We start from the raw sequence: 22,965 nt of genomic DNA, 5'->3' as shown, positions 1-22,965 counted from the left end.
AGTTTGTAGGACAGTTGGAGAACCCATGGAGCGAGCGGAGCTGAGCCGAGCAGTTTGCGGGGACTGCTGGAGCGGATCACAGGTCAGCTGGTGGAGCAGAGCAGCTGGCAGAGCGGAGCGGTTTGTGGGATGGTTGGAGCGGCCCACGGAGTGAGCAGAGCCAAGCAGTTTGCGGGGATGGCTGGAGCAGATCATGGGATGGCTGGTGAAGCAGAGCAGCTGGCAGAGCAGAGCTGAGCAGTTCGTGGGGAAGGCGGAAGCAGAATCCCACGGAGAGGCAGGGCAGTCGGCCTCGGACCATGTAAGGTGCCCCTTTCTACCCAGGCTGGCCGGGGTGGGGGGGAAGATAGACTCTTGAACTCTGGGGCTGCACTGACACGGGGCAGAGACTTTTGGGTTGTGGAACTTTTGGGACTGTGGGTGATTTTGGGGTTGCTGGACTCAAGAATCCAGGGAAGAGGACACGGCCCAAATTCCTGGGGTGGGTCTTTGCTCGTGGTTTGGTCTATGAACTTTAGTTGAGGTGTTTTCCCAATTTAATGCTATGTCGAGAGGGAAAATATTTCCTCTTCAAGGCGCTCAGGGGTGTGTGTTAAATTTTCCCAGGTCACTGGGTGGGGCTCGAGCTGGTTTTGCATTACGTGGTAGGGAAGGGACCCCTATGTATTGAACCCGGCCCTTGCTGCTATCAATTCGGCCTGGCAGAAGGGTTACACAAATATATTGATTTCAGTTACAACACAGAATACAAAGTATACGGTGCTCAATTTATATTTATTTTTTATTACAAGTATTTGCACTTTAAAAAAACAAAAATAGTATTTTTCAATTCACCCCATACAAGTACAGTAGTGCAATCTCTTTATCATGAAAGTTGAACTTACAAATGTAGAGTTATGTACGTAAAAAACTGCATTGAAAAATAACAGTGTCAAATTGTAGACCCTGCAAGTCCACTCAGTCCTACTTGTTGTTCAGCCAGTCGCTCAGACAAACAAGTTTGTTTACATTTGCAAGAGATAATGCTGCTCGCTTCCTGTTTACAATGTCACCTGAAAGTGAGAACAGGCATTCGCATGGCACTGTTTTAGCCGGCATGGCAAGATATTTACGTGCCAGATGCGCTAAAGGCTCATATCTCCCTTCATGTTTCAACCACCATTCCAGGGGCCATGCGTCCATGCTGACGACGGGCTCTGCTCAATAACAATCCAAAGCACTGCAGACTGACGCATGTTCATTTTCATTTTCTGAGTCAGATGCCACCAGCAGAAGGTTGATTTTCTTTTTTGGTGGTTCGGGTTCTGTAGTTTCTGCATCCGAGTGTTGCTCTTTTAAGACTTCTGAAAGCATGTTCCACACCTCTTCCCTCTCAGCTTTTGGAAGGCAGATTCTTAAACCTTGGGCTGAGTGCCGTAGCTATCTTTAAAAATCTCACATTGGTACCTTCTTTGCGTTTTGTCAAATCTGGAGTGAAAGTGGTGGGTCATCATCCGAGACTGCTACAGCATGAAATATATGGCAGAATGCAGGTAACACAGAGCAGGGGACATGCAATTCTCTCCCAAAGAGTTCAGTCACAAATTTAATTAATGCATTTTTTTGTAATGAGTGTCACAAGCAGGGAAGCATGTCCTCTGGAACGGTGGCCGAAACATGGAGGGGCATACGAATGTTTAGCACATCTGGCACTTAAACACATTGCAATGCCGGCTACAAAAGTGCCTTGCGATCACCTCTTCTCGCTTTCTGTTGATGTTATAAAGAAGCGGGCAGTAGTCTCTCCCATCAATGTAAACAAACTTGTTTCTCTTAGCAATTGGCTGAACAAGAAGTAGGACTGAGTGGACTTGCAGGTTCTAAAGTTTTACATCATTTGCTTTTTGAGTGCAGTTATGTAACAAAAAAATCTACATTTCTAGATTGCACTTTCAGGACAAAGATTGCACTACAGTACTTGTGTGAGGTGAATTGAAAAATACTATTTCTTTTGTTTATCATTTTTACAGTGCAAATATTTGTAATAAAAAGTAACACACACATTGATTTCGATTACAACACAGAATTCAATATATATGAAAATGTAGAAAAAACATCCAAAATATTTAATAAATTTCACTTGGTTTTCTATTGTTTAACAGTGCAATTAAAACTGTGATTAACTTTTTTGAGTTAATGCTGTGAGTTAACTGTGATTAATCGACAGCCCTAATTTCAATAATATCAATATTTATTCTTAAGCATGTTTCAGATTTTGATTGATTTTACATTTTCACAATTGTGCAAAATTATGACCTTAATCTAATTTTATCAATTTAAATTGTCCTAATTGCAGGAACTTGTGCGTGGGAGGGGGTCAGCCAATATTTATTTCATGACTGCATGTCTCGAGGTTGAAAGAGTGAACACTTTATAACTCTTAAAACACACATTGTCAACACCCCCAATGAAAATAGCCTGAATTTGGAGCTTAATTCCCAGATTCTCAGCTCAGCCAGGGGTGGGGAGATCTCCCAGCCTGGCCTCGTGTGTCACCCAGGCCATGGGGCTGCCCTGAATTCACCACGGGCTGAACTGGAGTCGCCCCTTAAGCAAAACCATCCCATCTCGATGGCAGAATTGCCACCAATGGAGAACAGGGTTTCCACCTTTCTAATGGCTGGAACCTGAACCCCCAAAGCCCCACTCCCTGCTCCACCTCTTCCCTCAGAGTCCCCGCCCCCTCTCAGCCTCTGCCCCCAGGCCTCATCCCTGCTCTGCCTCTATCCCCCAAGGCCCCGCCCCTGCCCCACTTCTTCCCCCCAAGGCCCCGCCCCTGCTCTGCCTCTTCCCCCCCAGATCAAAAAAAACCAGACACCAGGTTTGTCACATGGCACCCGGACACACAAGCCGAAACCCAGACTGTCCTGGTAAAAACCGGCTGAGTCATATCCCTGATGGAGAACCTGCCCCAGCCCTGGGTAAATTGTTCCCCGGGTTAATTCCCCTCCCTGGTAGAAATTCCCACCTTATTTCCAATCTGAATTTGTCGAGCTTCACCTTCCCGCCCACTGGATCTTGGCCTGCTAGACTGAGCAGCCGCTCTCACCAGAGTTCTGTCCCCGGGGGATATTTCTAGTGGGGACTGAGTCACCCCTCACCCTTCTCTGTGTGACTCTGGATAGACTGAAAAGCGCCTGGAGTTTGACTCAGGCCTGGCTTCCCATCCTTGAGTCATTCTCCTGGCTCTTCTCTGGCCCCTCCCCAAGTGATCTCTGGAACTGGGGGGCCGCGCAGCTGGACGCAGGATTCCACCGGAGGTCGCCCCTGAATGTGGTGGGTCGGCTCTGGCCCAGATCAGGTCAGCTGACCAAACTGGCCTCTTCTGGCCATGGAAATCTGTTTGTCTCCTGTCTCCTCATTGTCCCTTTCCTGTCTCGTGGGATCCCTAGCCGAGAAGCCGGCGCTAGCAGCAAGCGTGTGCAGCTGGTTGGCGGCCATGGTGGGAGGCGCCAGGGATCCACAGCTGGATGCTAGCGCTTCATAGCAGCGTATTCGCAGGTGAGGTCGACGGCAGGCTCTGCTCTCCGGGTGGGAGGCTGCAGCTGGATGGCCGAGTACTGGACCTCGTCCGGGTCCCCCTAGGGTGAAAAATAATAATGACAATGCCTGGCTCCGATGGGGAGCTTTACGTCAGCAGAGCTCAAGGCACGGCTGGGGAAACTGAGTTCTTTCAGAAATAGTTCATAGTTTACAGTCCAATGTCCAAATCTCACATTCAGGCCGTATCAGCAGAACTGGCACCTCAATCTTGCGATTCAAACTTCCCCTGATGAACTCGAAGCAGCTCTGAGATGATGGAATCGGGACCCAAGGATCTTTTATACAATCTCACGTCCTCTTGGACAAGTTGTCCAGCCCTGGTATGGGGCCGTATCCCCAGGGCTTCCTCCCTGGAGACACCATCTTCCTGGAGCCCTCCCCAGGCTCAGGCCTTACTCAGCGTCACAGTGTGAGAGGGAGCCCAGATTGGTTAGCCAGAGGGCTCAGCGCTGCCCCAGTTCCAGGTTGCACCCCAGGGAACCCGTCACAGTTGCTGGGAGTCCAGACTCCTGAGTTCTATCCCCAGCTAGGGGAGGGGAGCGGGGTCTAGTGGGTTGGGGCAGTGGGGCTGGGAATCAGGACTCCTGAGTTTTATCCCCAGCTAGGGGAGGGGAGCGAGGTCTAGTGGGTTGGAGCAGTGGGTCTGGGAGTCAGGACTCCTGGGTTCTATCCCAAGCTAGGGGAGGGGAGCGGGGTCTAGTGGGTTGGAGCAGTGGGGCTGGGAGTCAGGACTCCTGGGTCTATCCCCAGCTAGGGGAGGGGAGCGGGGTCTAGTGGGTTGGAGCAGTGGGGCTGGGAGTCAGGACTCCTGGGTTCTATCCCCAGCTAGGGGAGGGGAGCGGGGTCTAGTGGGTTGGAGCAGTGGGGCTGGGAGTCAGGACTCCTGGGTTCTATCCCCAGCTAGGGGAGGGGAGCGGGGCCTAGTGGGTTGGAGCAGTGGGGCTGGGAGTCAGGACTCCTGGGTTCTATCCCCAGCTAGGGGAGGGGAGTGGGATCTACTGGGTTGGAGCAGTGGGGCTGGGAGTCAGGACTCCTGGGTTCTAGTCTTGGTTCTGCCCCTTTGCCCCTGAGGGATGGGGACCCTCCTCTCACTCCGACAACTGAGCAGCTCCTCAGATGCTTTGAGATCCCAGCTGGCCAGCGCTAGAACAGGACCAAGCCTCATTCCTTCACCAGGGTCTCTCAGAGCATGGGGGCTGTGGTCCTTCGAACTCTGACCCAGCAGGCCTGTTTGGCCTGTGGCTGGGGAGTCTCTGAGGCTGGACAGGGTTAAAAGGAACAGGTACCACCACACACACACCCTGTTGTAACCAGCGCTGGGGCGGAGCTTTCGCAATTTCCAGAGAAAGGAGAAGTTTCTCTGCCACAGGCAGACAAGAAAGTAAAAGGCTCCCATGGGAAAAATGGTGCGTGGAGCCAGAACCCCCAAGTCCTGACTCTCAGCCCACTGCTCTAACCACTAGACCCCACGCCCCTCCCCCAGCTGTGGATAAAAACCAGAAGTCCTGTTTCTCACTCACTATAACCACTAGACCTTATTGCTACCAAAGCAGCAAATACGTTGCCTTTAAAGGCCAGGAACACACTATCACGGTTCCCTTTCCTCCCCTGGGCCACCAGCCACTCACAGTGTCTCGGGCTATTGCCACAGATGTAGATAAATATGATTACTTGATACCTGCTCTCGCGTTAGTGTCAGCGGTGGGATCAGACCGGAGTCCCAGCCATTAACTCAGGCCCAAGGCCCAGGTAAGAGCTGCTTCTCCTTGTTTTGGGGCAATAAGCTGGATAGGGGGAGAATGATTCTTCACATCTTGAAATCACTGAAAGGAGATTAAACGGTGAGAGTTTCTTATGGGAGGGGCCCCAGCTGAGATCAGTGCCGTGTCATGCCAGGCACTGCCCAGACACAGAGACAGTCCCTGCCCCATAGAAATTACAGTTAAAATAAACAATAGGTGGGAGAGAAAACTGAGGCTCAGGGAGCAGTGACTGACCCGCTATTGTATGGTGGGTCCATGACAGATCGAGGAGTAGAACCCAGGGCTCTGTGTCCCTCTGCTCTGCTCTAGCCGCTGGGCCACACTGTCACACCAGGTAGCATTGAAAATACACTGGGGGCTTCTAAAAATGGCGTGAGAGCCACTCTCCACCCAGTGAGCTCAAGGTGTAAGATATGGGGACTGAACACGGCAGGGCAACATTACCCTGTGCTGTTAAACAGCTGCCATGCAGTACCCCAGAGCAGGCTGCATTTCACTGCTGGTTGAACAGATCAACAACTGGGCAGGCTGTGAAGGTGTTTGAGATCATATGGGGGAGACCACGCTAGAGCGATCAACTGTTCAGAGAGGGAGCCTGGTGTTTGGGGTAAAACTAGGGGCTGGGAGCCAGGACTCCTGGATTCTAGTCCGAGCTCTGCAAAGGGAAAGTTATTTTCAGACAACTGGCCCTCAGACCCTTGCTGGCCAGTTGCCCCATTACCCAGAGAGACGTTCTCAGAGCGGTCGGGTAACATCAGACACTGGCTCTGCCCAGGCTGTGGTCACAGATTCACACAGAGATGAGACCTGATAAACAATCCAGTTATCAGAGAGGAAGCAGCCGAGGAAGCGCTGGGGGTGCAGAGTTGCAGGATGGGGCGGGGGGCTCAGCAGGTGGCTCTCTCCTCGCAGTCAGGGCTGATCTCTGCTTCTGGGGCTTTGCTGTTCCCAGCTGAGACACTGAACCCCGGCTCTGCCCCTTGGGCCTGTGATACCCTTCCCCACATGGCTTTATCTCAAGGGGTCAGAATGTCCCATGGGGTCCCTGCCACACCCCAAAGTGATTTGTTCCGTTCCACCTCCCTGACTCTCCCTGCACGTCAGCTCCACATAGGAATCGTCCTTCGGTCCTGCCCTGAACCTGCCTTTTGCATTGCTGTGAGCTGACAAACAGCCACGCGCCCCTTCCCAGAAGTGGCTGCATTTCACGCCTGGGGCTATGAGTCCTGCACACACAGCCTGCTAGGCACACAGAGATAGAAATGCAACCAATCATTGCTCTATTGGGCCAGTCTCCGAGCTTTATTCACTTCTGGTTAGGAAATTGTTTTACAAAGAGCCCTAGGTGCAAAATACTTGGTCACGCAGCCAATCCCGTGGCTGGACGCCATTGCCAGGCACAGAGGAGCTGTCACCCAGAAATGCTGCAGGTGACTCATTCCCGGCCCCTTTTCCCCCTAGGCCGGCTGAGCACTCTATCCTGGATGGAGATGGCCTTGGTGCTGGTCCCTGCCTTCTGCCTTCTGAGCGGTGAGTAATTCACACAGATGCACCGCGCTGCCGCCCAGGGGGCTGGTGGGGACCGTTTCCCAGCCCTGGGAGTGCGTCTACACTGCCAGGAGGGGGCTTGGAACCGGTTCTAGTGCAGGGAAGTCCGAGCCACTAGCGCCAGCAGTTCCAGTTCAAGCCGAGGGTGTGTCTGGCCTTGATCCTGACCCTGAGCGGCCAGGTCCTCGCTGCTGGTTTCACCCTGGTGGAGAACACCTGGTTCTCAGGGCAGTCAGCCTGGTCTAGCCTCGGCCACCCTGGGCTGAGCCGCAAGGGCCTCAGCCGCTCTCGGCCCCCGGGCTGCCATTTTCCCTGTTCCATGTCCTGCCTCCGGGCTTCTCGCTGCCCCGGCGAGTCGGGGCGTCTCCTGGGCCAGCCTGGAGAGCTCTGCTCCCTGCCCTGCCTGTCCGCCCAGCTCCGGCCTGGCTGGTCCCTGCCCCCGTCTGCACCCGGCTTCTTGTGCATGGGAAGAGCCTGACCTATGATTGCCAACCCTCCAGGATTGTCCTGGATTGTCTAGAAATTAAAGATTAATCTTTAATTAAAGATTATCCTGTGATGAAACCTCCAGGAATTTGTCCAACCAAAGTTGGCAACCCAGCCTGACCCCTCGCCACTGGCGCTTCTCCTGCAGTCAGGGCCTCTGGCGCAAGAGCCAGATTCCAAGCTGGCGGGGGGAGCGAACTGAGAGGGGATGGGGGTGCACTGACAGGTGACATGGGAACCTGAACTGAGTGGGGAATGGGGAGGTGAACTGAGGGAGGGCTGGACTGAATAGGGTGGCCAGGGGAGGTGAACTGAGCAGGGTTTTATGGAGACAGAACTGAGCGGAGGGGGGGTAAAGTAATGGAATGGAGACGACGGACTAGACTGATGGGAGGCAAGGCAGATGCAGATTGTGTTTTAAAGCCCCTGGTTTAGGGGGCTGAGCTGATGCTGGCCTCTCCCAGTGGGATCTGTGCGGCAGCCCAGGCTGATGGGCGGGTTCCACAGCTGGCTGGGGCCGGGTGCCGATCTGAGCCCCGTTTCCTGTCTCTGGCAGGTTCCTACGCCCAGGAGTGGGGCGTGACACTCGCACCAGGGCCCCTTGATGGATGGGCTGGCTCCTGCGTGACCATCCCTTGCTCCTTCACCTACCCCGCAGGGTGGACGGTCAGGGCCATGAGCTGGACACGGGACAGGGATCAAACCGTGTATCACTCGGACGAGGCTCGTGTCCACGCTGCCTTCAAGGGGCGTGTCCGCTATCTGGGGGACCAGCAGCACAACTGCTCCCTGCGGGTGGCAGGGCTGCGCCACAGCGATCAGGGCACCTACCGCTTCCGCTTTGAAGTAATGCGCGATGGCAGGAGTGACGCATGGACGGGTCGGCCAGGGCAGCAGCTCAATATCTTCGGTAACTGACTTCCATCCATCAGCCCCAGGTCACTCTCTCTCTCTCTCACACACACACACACTTTTCTGCCTTGCTCTCAAATCCAAGTGGTTAGAGCTGGGAATCAGGACTCCTGGGTTCTCAACCCAGCTCTAGGGGAGAGGGGTAGTATTTAGAGGAGGGGGGACTTGTGGGTCACAGTCTTTGTTTAATCCTGAGCTGATGGTGTCAAATTTGCAGATGAACTGAAGCTCAGCAGTTTCTCTTTGAAGTCTGGTCCTGAAGTTTTGTTGCTGCAGGATGGCTGCCTTTGTAAACAAAGACTGTGAATGGCTAGCCAACTACAAAAGCAGTTTCTCCTCCCTTGGTGTTCACACCTCAGCTGCTGGAAGAGGGCCTCATCCTCCCTGATTGAACTAACCTCATTGTCTCTAGCCTGCTTCTTGCTTGCATATATATACCTGCCCCTGGAAATTTCCATTACATGCATCCGACGAAGTGGGTATTCACCCACGAAAACTCATGCTCCAGTATGTCTGTTAATCTATAAGGTGCCACAGGACTCTTTGCTGCTTTTACTAAATCTTATAAATGTACCAAGAGTTGCCTACTGGGGAAATTGCTCGATATTTTCTTTGAGCTTCTCTTTCCTCTCCATGTTTCTCTCCTTCGCTCCAAATCTGGGGAAATGCACTGGCCCAAATCACGTCAGAGACACGTTCTGTGATAACAGGAGTTACAGTGTGTTTGTACCTGGCTCAAGCAAGATATGTTTTATTCTTTTAGTGGTAAAAATTGGGTCTGAATTCCGTTCATATCGATCACATCTTCACCCACCAGTTTCTCTCTGTTGGTTGGTTGGTTTTTAGCAGCATGGGGGAATCTGTCTCACTTGTGGGATTTGCAGGATCAAAGGTTTCTGTGGCTGGGAGGGGGATGAAAATGCAAAATCCAAAGCCAGGCACTTGAATAACAGGAACGGGACAGAATTCAAAACAGTCCCGCTTAGGGCTCTGGTCTGAGGCCCAATGTGTGGTGCCCCCCACTGGCGGCTGCGCCCCTCTGGGCAGACCCAGCGCTCCCCGTGTCTCAGGCCAACTTTTGCTGCTCTCCCCCATTGCCACGAGCCCTCATTGCCCCGGCCAGCTGAGCTCCCAGGCTGGGCCGCAGCCCCTGGGAGCGCTGCCAGCCCCAGGGCCCAGCAGGATTCAATGGCTCCTGACCCCTCCTCTCCTCACAGCCCATCTGTGCCGGCCCTCCCTGGGGCGCCGAACGGAACTGGGACCCTCCCTCACTTGCTCCGTGGGGGCCACCTGCCCCCATCGCCCCTCCTGGTACGACCAAGATGGTGCACGGCAGAGCGCAGAGGAAACCCCGGGCGGGTCTGGGGCAACTGAGCTGCGAATATCCCCGTCCCAGCTGGACTCCGGCACGGCGCTAAGATGCCAGGTGGATGGATACAGGGATGAGTGTGACTCTGCCCAATCCCAGCCCCTGGGAACAGGTGAGCTCTGCTGCTAGACATGGCATGGGTAGAGCAGGAGGGGTGGGAGCCAGGATGCCTGGGTTCTATCCCTGAGACAGGGAAGCAATGGGGGGCTAGTGGTTAGAGTGGGGGAGCAGGGAGTCAGGATACCTTTTCTATCCCCAGTTCTGGGAGAGGGCGTGTCTAGGGGTTAAAGTGGATGAGACTCAGTGCCAGGACTCCTGGGTTTTTCCGCAACTCTGGGAAGAGAGTGGGTCTGTGGGTGAGAGCTGAGGGGCTGAGAATCAGGACTTCTGGGTTCTATTCCTTCAAAAACTGTCATCTGGCTCTAGCAAATATTCTTGCCCTGTGGGACTGGACAGGGAGGGACCTGCCCCTTCGTTCAGTCCCAGGGCCCCACTGACAAACTCTCACCCAACTCTCGCCCTCAGTTGCCCCCAACGTGCCCAGGGTCGAGGTTTCATGGCCGGCAGGGAAGGCAGTGCTCAGGGAAGGCGCCAATTTTACCCTGCTCTGCCAGGCTGCTGCCCTGCGGCCCATCACCAGGTACGTCTGGTCCCGCGGGGACGTGTGGCTGCCGGAAGCCGGGCAGGATTTACGTGTTGACAAGGCAGCCGTCTCCGATGGAGGGAGCTACGCATGCGGAGTCTGGGTCTCCGGCCCCGGCTGGGGGTATCTGAGCCTCTCTGCGAGGGAATCGGTCGAAGTTCAGCGTAAGTAGCGAGCGCTGGCGAGAGCCTCCTCCCTCGCAGCCCCTGATGCTCCCCACACGGCCTCCTGGAGCAGCCCCGTGTGCCCCCTCCTTGTCCCCCCTGCTTCACCCCACCCACCTCATTAGCCCCAGCCTCATATTGCACCCCCACCTCCTAATAACTGGGTTTAGTCAACCCCTGTGCTGTTCTTCTGGGCTGGGCCCCCCCACCTCTGCATCGCTCCCATGGCTGGGCCCATCAGCGACAAATTCAGTTTGTGTCCCCCTCCCACCTGCCTGGGCCCCCAGCCCGCTCCCGGCCACTGCCCATCCCCCAACCTGCCCTGGGGCCCCATTCCAGGCTGAGCTGAGCCCTGTCCCCTCCCACCTTCCTGGGTGTCCAGCCGCCTCTGTGCCAGGCCCTGCCCCTCCATCTGTCTTGTGTCCCCAGACCCCGCTGGGACAGCCTCTGCCCCCGCAACTGCCACAGACCCCCAGCCCCATATGGCCCAGGACCCGTCCCACCCCTCACCTGCCCCAAGCCCCCAGATTGCTCTGGGCCAGATTCGCTCCCCCCCAATTGCCTTGAGCCCCCAGACCCTTCTGGGGGACCCCTCCCCCTTATCCCCATGCCACCCTGCCTGTTCTCGCCCCCAGGAGCCACATGGGCCAGGCCCTGCCCCTCACCCTCTTCCCTGGATCCCTTCCCCCCTCTGGGCCAAGTCCCCCCCCACTCCGTCTCTCTCCGTTCACACCCTGTGTCTCCATCTCGCCCCCCAGACGCCCCCACAGGTGTCCGCGTTACGGCATTGCCGGGCACCAGCCCGCAGGAAGGGAAATCAGTGACACTAAGGTGCAGTTACACCAGCAGCCTCTCCACCCCCAACTCCTACACCTGGTACCGGGGCGGCCGGCAGCTGGGGGGACCCCAGCGGGAAATGGGGTTTGGGACGCAGTAGGGAGCGGGGCGGACTGACCTGGGAGTGTGTCTAGTTTTACTGGGACTGTCTGCATGGGGGGATGGGAGAGCAGGGGGGGATGATACCTGAGCCAGGAGGGGGATGGGGCCAGATGCCACCTTTGCCCGGGAAACTGGACAAAGGCTGGAGGCAGAGCCGGGGGGAGGGTGGAAGGAGACGGCTGCAGGGGAGTTTCAGTTTGAAGCTGGCTGGGGAAACAAAGGGAAACCCCAGGGTTGGGGTCTAAGCTCCATGATGCCCCAAAAGGGACCTGGCTAAGGGGTCCTGGTTGCACCTACAAGCCCTGCTTGGGACTGTGTTTCTGTCACCTAATAAACCTTCTGTTTTACTGGCTGGCTGAGAGTCACGATGAATCTCTGGAAGAGGGGAGTACAGGACCCTGAGTTCCCCCCACTCCGTGACAACTGGTGGCAGGGGTGGGATCTACTGCACCCCATGGATGGCGCTTCCTGCAGTAAGTGACTGGGAAGCAGTGAAACGAAGGGGGATTGACGGGGACCAGGCGTGCTGAAGATTCAGCAAGGAACCGGGGGAGGAGGAGCTATGCTTAACCCCTGAGAGGTGGTGACCTGGAGAAGGGCTGGAACACAAGGGGTTCCCCCTGGAAAGCGTGGGGAGCAGGGAGCACCCAGGCCTGCGAGGGGCCAGCGAGGAGGTGTACAGCAAGCACCTTAAGGGCGACCTCGTGGCGCTGTGCAGGCAGAGGGGGCTGTGCATTGGGAGGCTCACCAAAGAACAGCTGATTGCCCAGCTGGAGGAGGAAGATCGCTCGAATGAACCGATCTCTGTCTCTGAGGGAGGCAGTCCAGCAGATGCAGTGCAGGCACCAGTGTCTGTTCCACCTTGGAGTGGTCAGATGGCTGCTGAGGGCTTCCCGAGACCCTTCTTCCTATGCCTAGGGGAAGGGCGGGGAGGAGTCCAGTGAATACCACAGGCACCGTGACCCCCCCCCGGCCAACAGGGGATCCTCCCGGTGGAACTCCCCATAACTGGAGCTGAGTCGGCTGAAATGGAAGAAGGAAATAAGGGTAAAAGAGCTGGAGTTGAGGCAGCAGGAACTGATGAAGGAGCAAGCAGAAAGGGAGAAACAAAGACAGCATGAAAAAAAACAGAGACAGCAGAAAGAGCGACAGAGACAGCATGAGCTGGAGTTGGCCAAGCTGAGGAGCAGCGACCCCCCGGCTGCGGTGAGTGAGGGGGGACTCAGGACTGCAAGGAGATTTGATAAGGGCTTCCTGGCCTGGCATAAGGAAGGGGAGGACATAGATGACTTCCTGAATGCCTTTGAGACGGCCTGCGAGCTGCACAAGGTTGACCCAGCAGAGAGGCTCCAGTTTCTCACCCCCTTACTGGACCCCAAAGCCGTGGCGATGTACAGCTGAATGAAAGGGGTGGAGGCAGGAAACTATGAACTGTTTTAAAAGGCCCTGCTCCGCGAGTTTGGGCTGACTCCCGAGATGTACCGAAGTGAGGGTAAAACCCCTGAGGTCACATATCTAGATCTGGCCCTCCGGATGCAGGGATACGCCCACAAGTGGGCAGATGGGGCCCCAACTAGGGAGAACGTGCTTAACCTAATGGTACTGGAGCAATTGTATGAACAGTGGCCATCCAACCTGAAGCTATGGCTGGTGGACAAAAAGCCAGAGGACCCGCGACGCACAGAGCAGCTGGCCGACAAGTTTGCGACCAGCCGGTCGGGGGTGGCAGGGAGAAGTCCCAAAGGAACAGGTCCACCATGATGCAGAAAGTCACCCTGGGACCTCCCAAAGGGGGACCATGCCTCCCAAGGGGAACATCCAGCGTCAGGACCAACCGACCGGCTCGAGGTGACCAATGGGACATGAGCTGCTATTACTGTGGCCAAAGAGGCCACATACGGACCCAGTGCCCCAAGCTCAAGGACAGACTGAGCAGACTGAACCCACACCGAGTTAACTGGGTAGGGACCCATCTGGATGAGGGGCTGGCTTCCCAGGCAAGGGGAGCTGACAGCTTCCCACCTGCTCAGGAGGGAGGAGGGCCCCAGACCAGCTTCTCTTGGGGGCTGGATGCTCCAGACTCAGGATTTTTGGTTTACAGGGTGGGCGCGGGGCTGTCCCTGCGGAACGAGTGCCTTGTTCCCCTGAAGGTGGATGGGAGGAAGGTCAATGGATACTGGGACACGGGCACTGAGGTGATGCTGGCCCAGCCCAAAGTGGTAGCTCCAGACCACCTAATGCCCAACACCTACCTGACCCTGACCGGCGTGGGCGGGACCCCATTCAAGGTGCCCATGGCGAGGGTACTTCTGAAATGGGGGGCCAAGAAGGGCCCCAAGGACATGGGGGTGCATCACCATTTGCCCACTGAGGTGTTAATGGGGGAGGACCTAGAGAATTGGCCAAGCAACCCCCAGAACGCCCTAGTCATGACCCATAGCCAGAGCCGGCAAGGGGCATGACGCCCTGTCCTCAGGAAGGATATCACACTGGAGGCACAGAACCCTATCCTGGTGGGGAGGAAGCAACCAGGAACAAGGGTCGGAGGGGCTGCGGCTTCAGACCCAGCCAGTGAGAAGGAGCAGGTCCCCGTCCCTTACCCAGCTGCTGAGTTCCAGGCCGAGTTGCAGAAAAATCCCTCCTTGCAGAAGCTAAGGGACCTGGTCAACCTCAGTGTGGTACAAACCATGGGAAGAGGTTGCAAGGAAAGGTTTCTGTGGAAAAAATAGTTCATATACTGAGAATGGGCTCCCTCAGGGGAGATGGAGTCAAGGGGGATCAGTAGGCAGCTGGTGATACCCCAGAAGTATCGCTGCATGCTAGTGTACCAGGCCCATGACATCCCTCTCGCAGGGCACCAGGGGATCTGGTGCACCAGGCAGAGGCTGCTACAGAACATTTACTGGCCTGGGGTCTTTACTACTGTCCAACAGTATTGCAAATCCTGTGACCCCTGTCAGAGGGTGGGGAAGGCCCGGGACAAGGGGAAAGCGGCTTTGAAACTCTTGCCCATCATAAAGGAGCTTTTCCAGAAGGTAGCTATGAACATAGTGGGACCTCTCAGCAAGACAACCCAGTCGGGGAAGAAATACATTCTGGTGGTGGTAGATTTCGCCACCTGCCACCTCGAGGCAGTGCCCTTATCGTCCATTAAAGCAGACACCGTGGCAGATGCACTGCTAATCATTTTCAGCCCAGTAGGGTGTCCCAAGACAGTCTTGACAGACCAAGGGTCCAGCTTCATGTCAGCCCTACTCTGGTTCTTGTGGGAGAAATGTGGGGTCCGGCACAACTGGGCCTCAGCATATCACTGGTGGAGAGGTTCAATGGAACGCTAAAGATGACGCTGAAAATCTTTATGAACCAGCACCTGCAGGATTGGGACAAGTACTTACCTCACCTGCTGTTCAGGAACAGTGAAGTACCGAGAAGTTGACTGGGTTTTTACCTTTCGAACTATTATATGGCAGGAGGGTAAGGGGGTCCCTAGACCTGATGAGAGATGAATGGGAGGGGAAGGCCACTCCCGATGAAAAGTCAGTGGTGAAGTATGTCCTGACCTTCTGGAAAAAACTTGCTAAGTTTATGGGCCTGGCCAGGAAAAATCTGGCCAAAGCCCAGAGGAAGCAAAGGGTCTGGTATGACCACAGAGCACAACCCCGCACCTACGCCACTGGGAATCAGGTGATGGTTCTCATCCCCGTGAGGAGAAACAAACTACAGGCTGCCTGGGAAGGTCCTTTCAAGGTTGTCAAACAACTAAATGAGGTAAACTAAGTGGTGGAGCTGTCAAACCGGGCAACCACTGCCGGATGTACCATGTGAATATGATGAAGCCTTTTTATGACAGGGGGAATGTGGTGTTGGCCGTGTGTGGACATTGGGAGGAGCAGGGGGATGACCCTTTAGTAAATCTATTCCCTGGAACAAGAGCTGGCTCCCCACCTGGAAACAATTTCCCTCTCTGATTGGCTAACCCCTGCCCAGAAAGCTGAGATCAGAGGGCTGCTGTATCTGTACCAACAGCTGTTTTCCAACGAGTCTGGACGCACTAATCTGACTGTCCACCGGGTGCAGACAGGGCCGCACCCCCCTATAAGATGCTCTCCCTTCCGCCTCACAGGAAAAACTATGCAGGACCTAAAAAAAGAAGTCAGGGACATGTTGGCTTTGGGGGTGATCCAGCCGTCTTCCAGCCCTTGGGCCTCACCAGCGGAGCTGGTCTCCAAAAAGGACGAGTCGATCCGGTTCTGTGTGGACTATCGAAAACTCAGTGCCATCACCGTATCCAATGCCTACCCCATGCCCAGGCCTGACGAGCTCCTAGACAAGCTGGGAGGTGCTCGGTACCTCACCACCATGGATCTTACCAAGGGCTACTGGCAAGTGCCGCTGGACGCAGATGCCAGGTTGAAATCGGCCTTTATCACCCCTCTGGGGCTCTACGAGTTTCTGACCCTGCCCTTCGGCCTCAAGGGAGCACCGGCCACCTTCCAGCGCCTGGTGGATCAGCTACTGAGGGGGATGGAGAGTTTTGCCATGGCGTATATTGACGACATCTGTGTCTTTAGCCAGACCTGGGAGGACCACGTGTCCCAGGTTAAACAAGTGCTGGACCAATGCCAGGAGGCTGGGCTGACCGTAAAGCACAACATGCGACCCGCGTGGGCTCACTGTGCAGCCCACTGAGGGGGAGCAGGCAAATGGCAGGTAAGGGAGGGGGGCTGAAGAGGCGGGTGGGCAGTGGCGGGGGGTGAGGAGGTGAGACGGAGGGTGGGGGGCTGAGGAGACGAGCGGGGGGGGGGCAGGTGAGCTGGCGGCGGGGAGAGGGGGCTGAGTAGGTGAGCCGGAGGAGTGAGGGGCTGAGTAGGTGAGCCGGAGGGGTGGGGGGCTGAGAAGGCGAGCGAGAAGTCAGTGGCTGACCTGTTCTACTGATCTGATCTGGCTCCCAGCCCCTCTCCAAGAGGTGCAGCTGTCTGGAGGTGCTGCCTTCCACACCTTACTCAGTCATTCAACAGGGCAATTGATTACAAAGTGGAGGGAAGATCTTATTCTACTTCTAGCAAAAAGACAATTTTCTTTTACCTTAATTTTACTACCTTAGGGGCTCGTTGCAACATATTATAGCTGGGTGTGCAGGGGGTGTGCTGGGGGGGCGTTGTGTTTCGGGGGGCTTGGTGGCACTGGAGGAGACGGGTCAGCGGGACCGGGGAGGGAGGGGGTCGGCCCTCACTGTTTGCTTTGGAGTAATATGGCCCTTTCCGCTTTACGAATTGTGCAGACCTGCCGTAAAGGCTGAGATGTGCAAAGTGGGGATGGCTGAAGTATCCTACCTGGGCCATCGGATGGGGAACCAGCCAAGGTGGAGGCGATCGGAGGCTGGCCCACTCCCCAAACCAAAAAGCAGATCCAAGCCATTATTGGGCTGGCGGGGTACTATTGAAGGTTCATGCCCCACTTTAGCTCCATAGCCACCCCCATCACTGAGCTATGCCAGAAGGGGAAGCCAGTCAAGGTGGTCTGGACCAGCAGGGCCAGGAGGCTCTCCGGGCGCTGAAGATAGCTCTGGCCAGTGGCCCAGCTCTGGCAAACCCAGACTTTGACAAGCCCTTTATGGTGTTCACCGACATCTCAGACACCTGACTGGGGGCGGTGCTAATGCAGGATAACAAAAGGGGGAAGAAACACCCCATCGTGTACCTAAGCAAAAAGTTCCTACCCCAGGAGCAAAGCTACGCAGCCATCACAAAGAAATGCCTGGCCATGGTGTCACGGAGTGGGGGGGAGTCAGGGCCCTGCACCCCCCTCTTCCTGAGATTCACCCTGACTTTCAGCCAGCCAGTAAAACAGAAGGTTTATTAGATGACAGGAACACAGTCCCAAGCAGGGCTTGTAGGTACAGCCAGGACCCCTCAGCCAGGTCTCTCTGGGGGGGGGGGGGGGGGGGGGCAGGGAGCTTAGACCCCAACCCTGGGGTTTCCCTTTGTTTCCCCAGCCAGCTTCAAACTGAAACTCCCCTGCAGCCGTCTCCTTCCAGGCTCCTCCCGGCTCTGCCTCCAGCCTTTGTCCAGTTTCCCAGGCAAAGGTGGCACCTGGCCCCATCCCCCTCCCGGCTCAGGTTACAGGCTCAGGTATTGTCCCCCCTGCTCTCCCATCCCATACGCAGACAGTCCCAGTAAAACTAGACACATTCCCATGCCCGTGCAGCATTGCTGTGCAGCTGTTACCCAGATGCCCTGCCCCAGATATGGCTGAATCTAAGCGCCAAGTTACCCATCTCTCTGCAGTGGCACCGTGCAGCTGTTTCCCAGCTGCCCCACTCCAGAGGTGGCTGCATCTTAGCACCACATGTCATGATCCATCCCCCTGCAGCTTCACTGTGTGCTTGTTACCCAGCTGCCATCCATCAGCAAAAGGGGTTCAAAAATCTGCTGCAGGGTTGATCCAATAACCCTCTTTTCTCCTTTTCAGTCCCCAGGTTACCCACGTACATCATAGGACTTACAGTTGTGCTTGTCCTGTTACTGCTGGTGGGGCTGGTTGGCGTCATAGCTTGGAGGTATTTGCACTTTGGCAAGCCAGTAATATCCACGTCTCTGACCTCTGACAATCCCCAGCTCCTCCCGCCTGGCCTTTGCCGGAGAACCCCGCGCAATCCAGGGCTGAGAATTGCTGAGCCAATTCAGATGCATTGAAACCCAGCTGGGGGGAGGTGATTGCATGGTGGTGGTTGGGTCTCACACAGATACCTGACACCCACAAGGGGCCTGGGAAGGGCTGGGTGGCCTCCTGGTTAAAAGACTGGTCTGGTGCTCAGAAGAGCAGGGGTCAAGCCAAGGCAGGAGGTTCTATTTTGTGGGAGCCTTTGTCCTGTTCCTTCCCCTCCTGAACCGAAGCAGATGATGTTTTGCCTCTGAGCTGTTGGTCTCCTTTCTTTGTAGTAAGAGGCGGAGCAAACGCCAGGGAATGAGCAGCAATGCGGTAAGTGCGTCTATGGGGCTGGGAGCCAGGACTCCTGGGTTCCTTCCCTCCCTAGCTCGGGGATGGGAGTAGGGGCTAGTGGGCTAGAGCAAGAGGAGCTAGGAGCCAGGACTCTTGGGTTCTAACTGTCGCTCTGCTGCTGACTCACTGCATGACTTTAGATGAGCTCTGTTCCCTCAGTTTACCTCTCCATAGAATATTGTTATAAAATTCCCACCTCTGCCTCCCCCTCCGAGCACGACAGAAGGTCTCTCCAATCCCCTGGGTAGTTTATCAGGGTCGGAGGAGGGGGCCTCTGTGCATTTTCCTTTGTTATTACACATCACCGAGTGGTCCCAGAGCAGTGGCTCGCGGCCTCACTTCTACCTGCCTTGCAGTGCCAGCTGGGCCCGAGGGAGACCCTGATGTCTGGATGCATCTATGAGAACACCCAGCACTATGGCATGGGGCAGCCAGCCCACCTGGCCCCAGCAGGGCCTGGCTGGGAGCAGCTGTGCAGGGGCTGGGTGTGGGGTGGTGCCCACGAGTTAGGAGAATGTCGCCAAAGGTGAGCTTGATATGCCTCCACCTGGGGGTAAGTCAGCATGTGTGTGCCTGTCTGTCTGTGTGTGTGTGTGTGCCTGTCTCTGTGTGTGTGTGTGTGTGTGTCTGTCTGTCTGTCTGTCCCTGGCGCCCCCTGCTGGAGGGATGAGCCCTGTTTGGGGCAGAGGCTGGATCGGAGCCAGCACTCCCTAGGCAGGGGTCCACAAACATTTTCTGTCGCGCCCTCCCTGACCCATAATGGAATCTGTCCGTGCCCCACTCCAGAACCGTGGTCAGGACCTGGGGTCGAGGTCGGAGCTTCGACTGGGGCTGGAGCTGCAGCTGGGGCACAGTGGGGCTGAGTCGGGCTCCCCCCCTGCACCCCATGGGGCTCCCCCCCTGCACCCCATGGGGCCTGGCTCTGCTGCCCTGCCCCAAAAGTTCCTCCATGCCCTCCTAGGGTGGTGTGCCCCACAATTTGGGGGGAAGGATATGGTTTGAGCATTAGCCTGCTAAACACAGGGTTGTGAGTTCAATCTTTGAGGGGGCCATTTAGGGAACTGGGGTAAAAATCTGTCTGGGGATTGGTCCTGCTTTGAGCAGGGGGTTGGACTAGATACCTCCTGAGGTCCCTTCCAACCCTAATATTCTATGATTCTATGAAGGGAAAGGCCCTGTGCCCCCTTCCCTGCCTTGGCCCCCCGAGCCAGCCAGTGCCCCCTAGAGGGGAAAGGCCCCATTCCCCAAATCCATGACTCATGTCTGGTCTGGGGATCTTTAGCCCAGGGGTCCCCCCCAGCCATGGACCCACAGGGGTTCTGCGCTGTTGACTGACGCAGCCTGTCCAATCCCCAGCCACGGTGCTGCAGCCGACCCAACGCTACCAACCAAACGCCCTCTCGCCATCCCCAGCCCCCTAATGTTCTCTCCATGGCAGCGCAACCACCGAGCTGTGCCCGGGCTCTCCGGCCGGCACCGAGCAATCCCACATCTACAGCCAGCCGATGAACATGGGCAAAGTACCGCAGGTGAGCGACTCATTTCTCTGTGTATATGGGGCCCAGGACTCCTGGGTTCTATCCCCAGCTCCTGGAGGGGAGTGGGGTCTAGTGGGTTAGAGCCGGGGGAGGGGGACAGAGGCTGGGAGCCAGGACTCCTGGGCTCTATCCCAGATCTGTGCCCTGTGAGATCAGCTTCCAGGGGCAGCGAGATCAGGCTGGGCTGGGTGCTCTGGGTCAGGGCGAGCACAGCTGCTGGGCCGGGGAGGGGGCATCGCCCAGCAGCTGGAGGGCACAAAGGTGGGCGAGAGGCTGAGTTATGGGGCTGGGGGGGTGACATGAAGAGAAGAGCGCCCTGGAGGGAGGGCTGTGTAGCGCCTGGGGCAGTGGGACAAGCTGTGGGCAGCTGGCCTTTGCAGAAATATTTCGTCCACTGGCTGGTACAGGGAATGGGGTCTGGGGCCGTTCCCCTGTAGGGGGCCCCGGCTCTGATCCAACTGCTGGTGACTCAGTAGCAGCATTACCCTGAGCTGATGGAGCTTCTCCATTAGATGGCAGGAGTAGCAGAGCTGTTATCCCCAGGGGGGAGCTAAAGGAGTTGCTCCATTAGCCAGCAGCAGTGGTAGGGCTGTTATCCTCCATGTGTATCTCCCACTACAGAGGTGATGCCCTTAGCCGGTGTGTTTCTGTCAACATAAGGGGTCTCCAGAATGCCAGGCGCTGTAATGATCATCAAGGCTAAAATTGTGGGAGGAGGAGTTGTTTTTAGGAGACGGTGTTGCCTAGTGGATAGACCACTGGCCTGAAACACAGGACACCTGGGTTCTCTTTCTGGCTCTTCCAGCTGCCTGCTGGGTGACCTTGGCTAAGTCACTTCCCTGCCTGTACCTCAGTTTCCCCAGCCATGCCTTGAGCTCTGCTGACGTCAAGTTCCCCATCAAAGCCAGGCGTTGTCATTATTATTATTCACGCTAGGATGACCCGGACGAGGTCCAGTACTCGACCATCCAGCTGCAGCCTCCCACCCAGAGAGCAGAGCCTGCCGCCGACCTTACCTGCGAATACGCTGCTATTAAGCGCTAGCATCCAGCTGCGGCTCACCTGGCACCTCCCCCCAAATTCAGGGCAGCCCCACGGCCTGGGCAACACACTTGGCCGGGCTGGATGATCTCGCCGACCCGACTCTGGGAATATAGGCTCCAGATTCAGAGATTTGCTGGATCTGGATTCTTAGAGGAGGCCCCGTAAATGGGACATTCAAGGGGGCGGCGCAGGGATCAGAGGGTGGAGGGAGGCGCTAAGGCCCAGCTCCTGGAAGGGATTTCGGTGCCTAACTCTCCTGGGCTTCTGCCCCGCGGAAGGGCTGTTTCTGTCACTTCCCATTGACTCAATGGACATTCCAGGCTTCAGCGCGACGCAGACACAGTGCGGCTGTGCTGGACTGACACTATAAAGCTTTAGAACTAAAACGCAAAGCGTCGACTGTCCTGTTGTAGCCGCGTGGCCCCGGACTGTGAGAGAGACAAGGTGGGATATGGTGAAATCGACATTTACTGCCATTGAGCAATGAAAATAATTTAAATCTTCCAAGCCTACATGTATTTATGCCTGGCTAAGCGTCAGTGTGATACCAGCCCTCTAGCCAATAACGATAACCGCCCTTATCCTAAGCTAATTCACCGATTTCTTTGTGGCGGATTCTAGGCTCAGTTGCCAAACCTCTTGCTGAACAGTCGTTCACTTAGTATGTTCGCTTAGTAAGTCCACAGACCTGCAGGATTTGGTTTTTAGTGGTAAATGTCAATTTTGCCAACTCTCACCGACCGCCAAAACATATTTCCATTGATGATAATTGACATCGGCAGGTGGGCCAAGTAAGAAAACTGAGGCTTGAGAACCTAGTGTTTGATTTAAGGATATTGAGTCGGCTATTTTGATCAGGGATGTTGACAACTGGGTGTTTTAAGAGTTGTACAGTGTTCACTCTTTCAGCCTTGACACATGCAGTCATGAAATAAATATTGGCTGACACCTCTCCCCCTCCACAATTCCCTGCAATTAGGACAATTTAAACTGATAAAATTAGTTGAAAGGCCAAAATTTTGCACAGTTGTGAAAATTTAAAATCAATCCAAATCTGAAACATGCTTAAGAATAAATATTGATATTGTCTGTTGAACTTAGGGCTGTGGATTAATCACAATTAACTCACATGATTAACTAAAACAAATTAATTGCAATTAAAAATATGAATCACGATTAAGCGCAGTTTTAATCGCACTGTTAAACAATAGAAAACCTATTGAAATTTATTACATATTTTGGATGTTTTTCTACATTTTTATGTATCTTATATTCTGTGCTGTAACTGAAATCAAAATGTACACTTTTTTTTGTTATATTTCCATTGTAAGAATGATAAACAAAAGAAATAGTATTTTCAATTCACCTCATACAACGACTAAAGTGCAATCTCTTTGTCGTGAAAGTGCAACTTACAAATGCAGATTTTTTATATATATTATTTTGGTTACATAACTGCACTCAAAACCAAAATAATGTCAAACTTTACAGCTTACAAGTCCACTCAGTCCTACTTCTTTTTCAGCTAATCTCTCAGACAAACAGATTTGTTTACATTTGCAGGAGATAATGCTGCCTGCTTCTTGTTTACAATGTCACCTGAAAGCGAGAACAGGCATTTGCATGGCACTTTGTAGCCAGTATTGCAAAGTATTTACATGCCAGATATGCTAAGCATTCATATGCCCATTCATGCTTCAGCCACCAGAGGACATGCTTCCATGCTGGTGATACTCATTAAAAAAAATGCATTAATTAAATTTGTGACTGACCTCCTTAGGAGAGAACTGTATGTCCCCTGCTCTGTTTTACCTGCATTCTGCCATATATTTCATGTTGTAACAGTCTCGGATGATGACTCACCACTTTCACTGCAGATTTGACAAAACGCAAAGAAGGTACCAGTGTGAGATTTCTAAAGTTAGCTACAGCACTCAACCCAAGGTTTAAGAATCTGAAATGCCTTCCAAACTCT

The 22,965-nt window shown here is 54.9% G+C and overlaps 1 protein-coding gene across 1 annotated transcript; it reads left to right on the top strand.

Annotated features, from left to right (window-relative positions):
• Positions 1-5,265: 5,265 nt before the first annotated feature.
• On the top strand, positions 5,266-11,404 carry LOC127038366 (sialoadhesin-like). The gene is made up of 6 exons (XM_050930944.1): positions 5,266-5,331; positions 6,807-6,875; positions 7,936-8,289; positions 9,509-9,772; positions 10,186-10,467; positions 11,238-11,404. The coding sequence occupies exons 2-6, from the start codon at positions 6,830-6,832 to the stop codon at positions 11,402-11,404; spliced, it is 1,113 nt and encodes a 370-aa protein (XP_050786901.1). The 5' UTR covers positions 5,266-5,331; positions 6,807-6,829.
• Positions 11,405-22,965: the final 11,561 nt, after the last annotated feature.

This window comes from Gopherus flavomarginatus, chromosome 20 (genome assembly GCF_025201925.1).
Source record: "Gopherus flavomarginatus isolate rGopFla2 chromosome 20, rGopFla2.mat.asm, whole genome shotgun sequence".
NCBI lineage: Eukaryota > Metazoa > Chordata > Testudines > Testudinidae > Gopherus > Gopherus flavomarginatus.
Note: the sequence above shows the minus strand (reverse complement) of the source record. Positions and strands in the feature narration are given on the sequence as shown.

Bases quoted from the DNA above. Each gene is read 5' to 3' on its own strand.
- LOC127038366 (XM_050930944.1), top strand. From the start codon at position 6,830: ATGGAGATGGCCTTGGTGCTGGTCCCTGCCTTCTGCCTTCTGAGCG. The intron at 8,290-9,508 runs GTAACTGACTTC...CTCTCCTCACAG, and splicing joins GCAGCAGCTCAATATCTTCG to CCCATCTGTGCCGGCCCTCC. The intron at 9,773-10,185 runs GTGAGCTCTGCT...TCTCGCCCTCAG, and splicing joins ATCCCAGCCCCTGGGAACAG to TTGCCCCCAACGTGCCCAGG.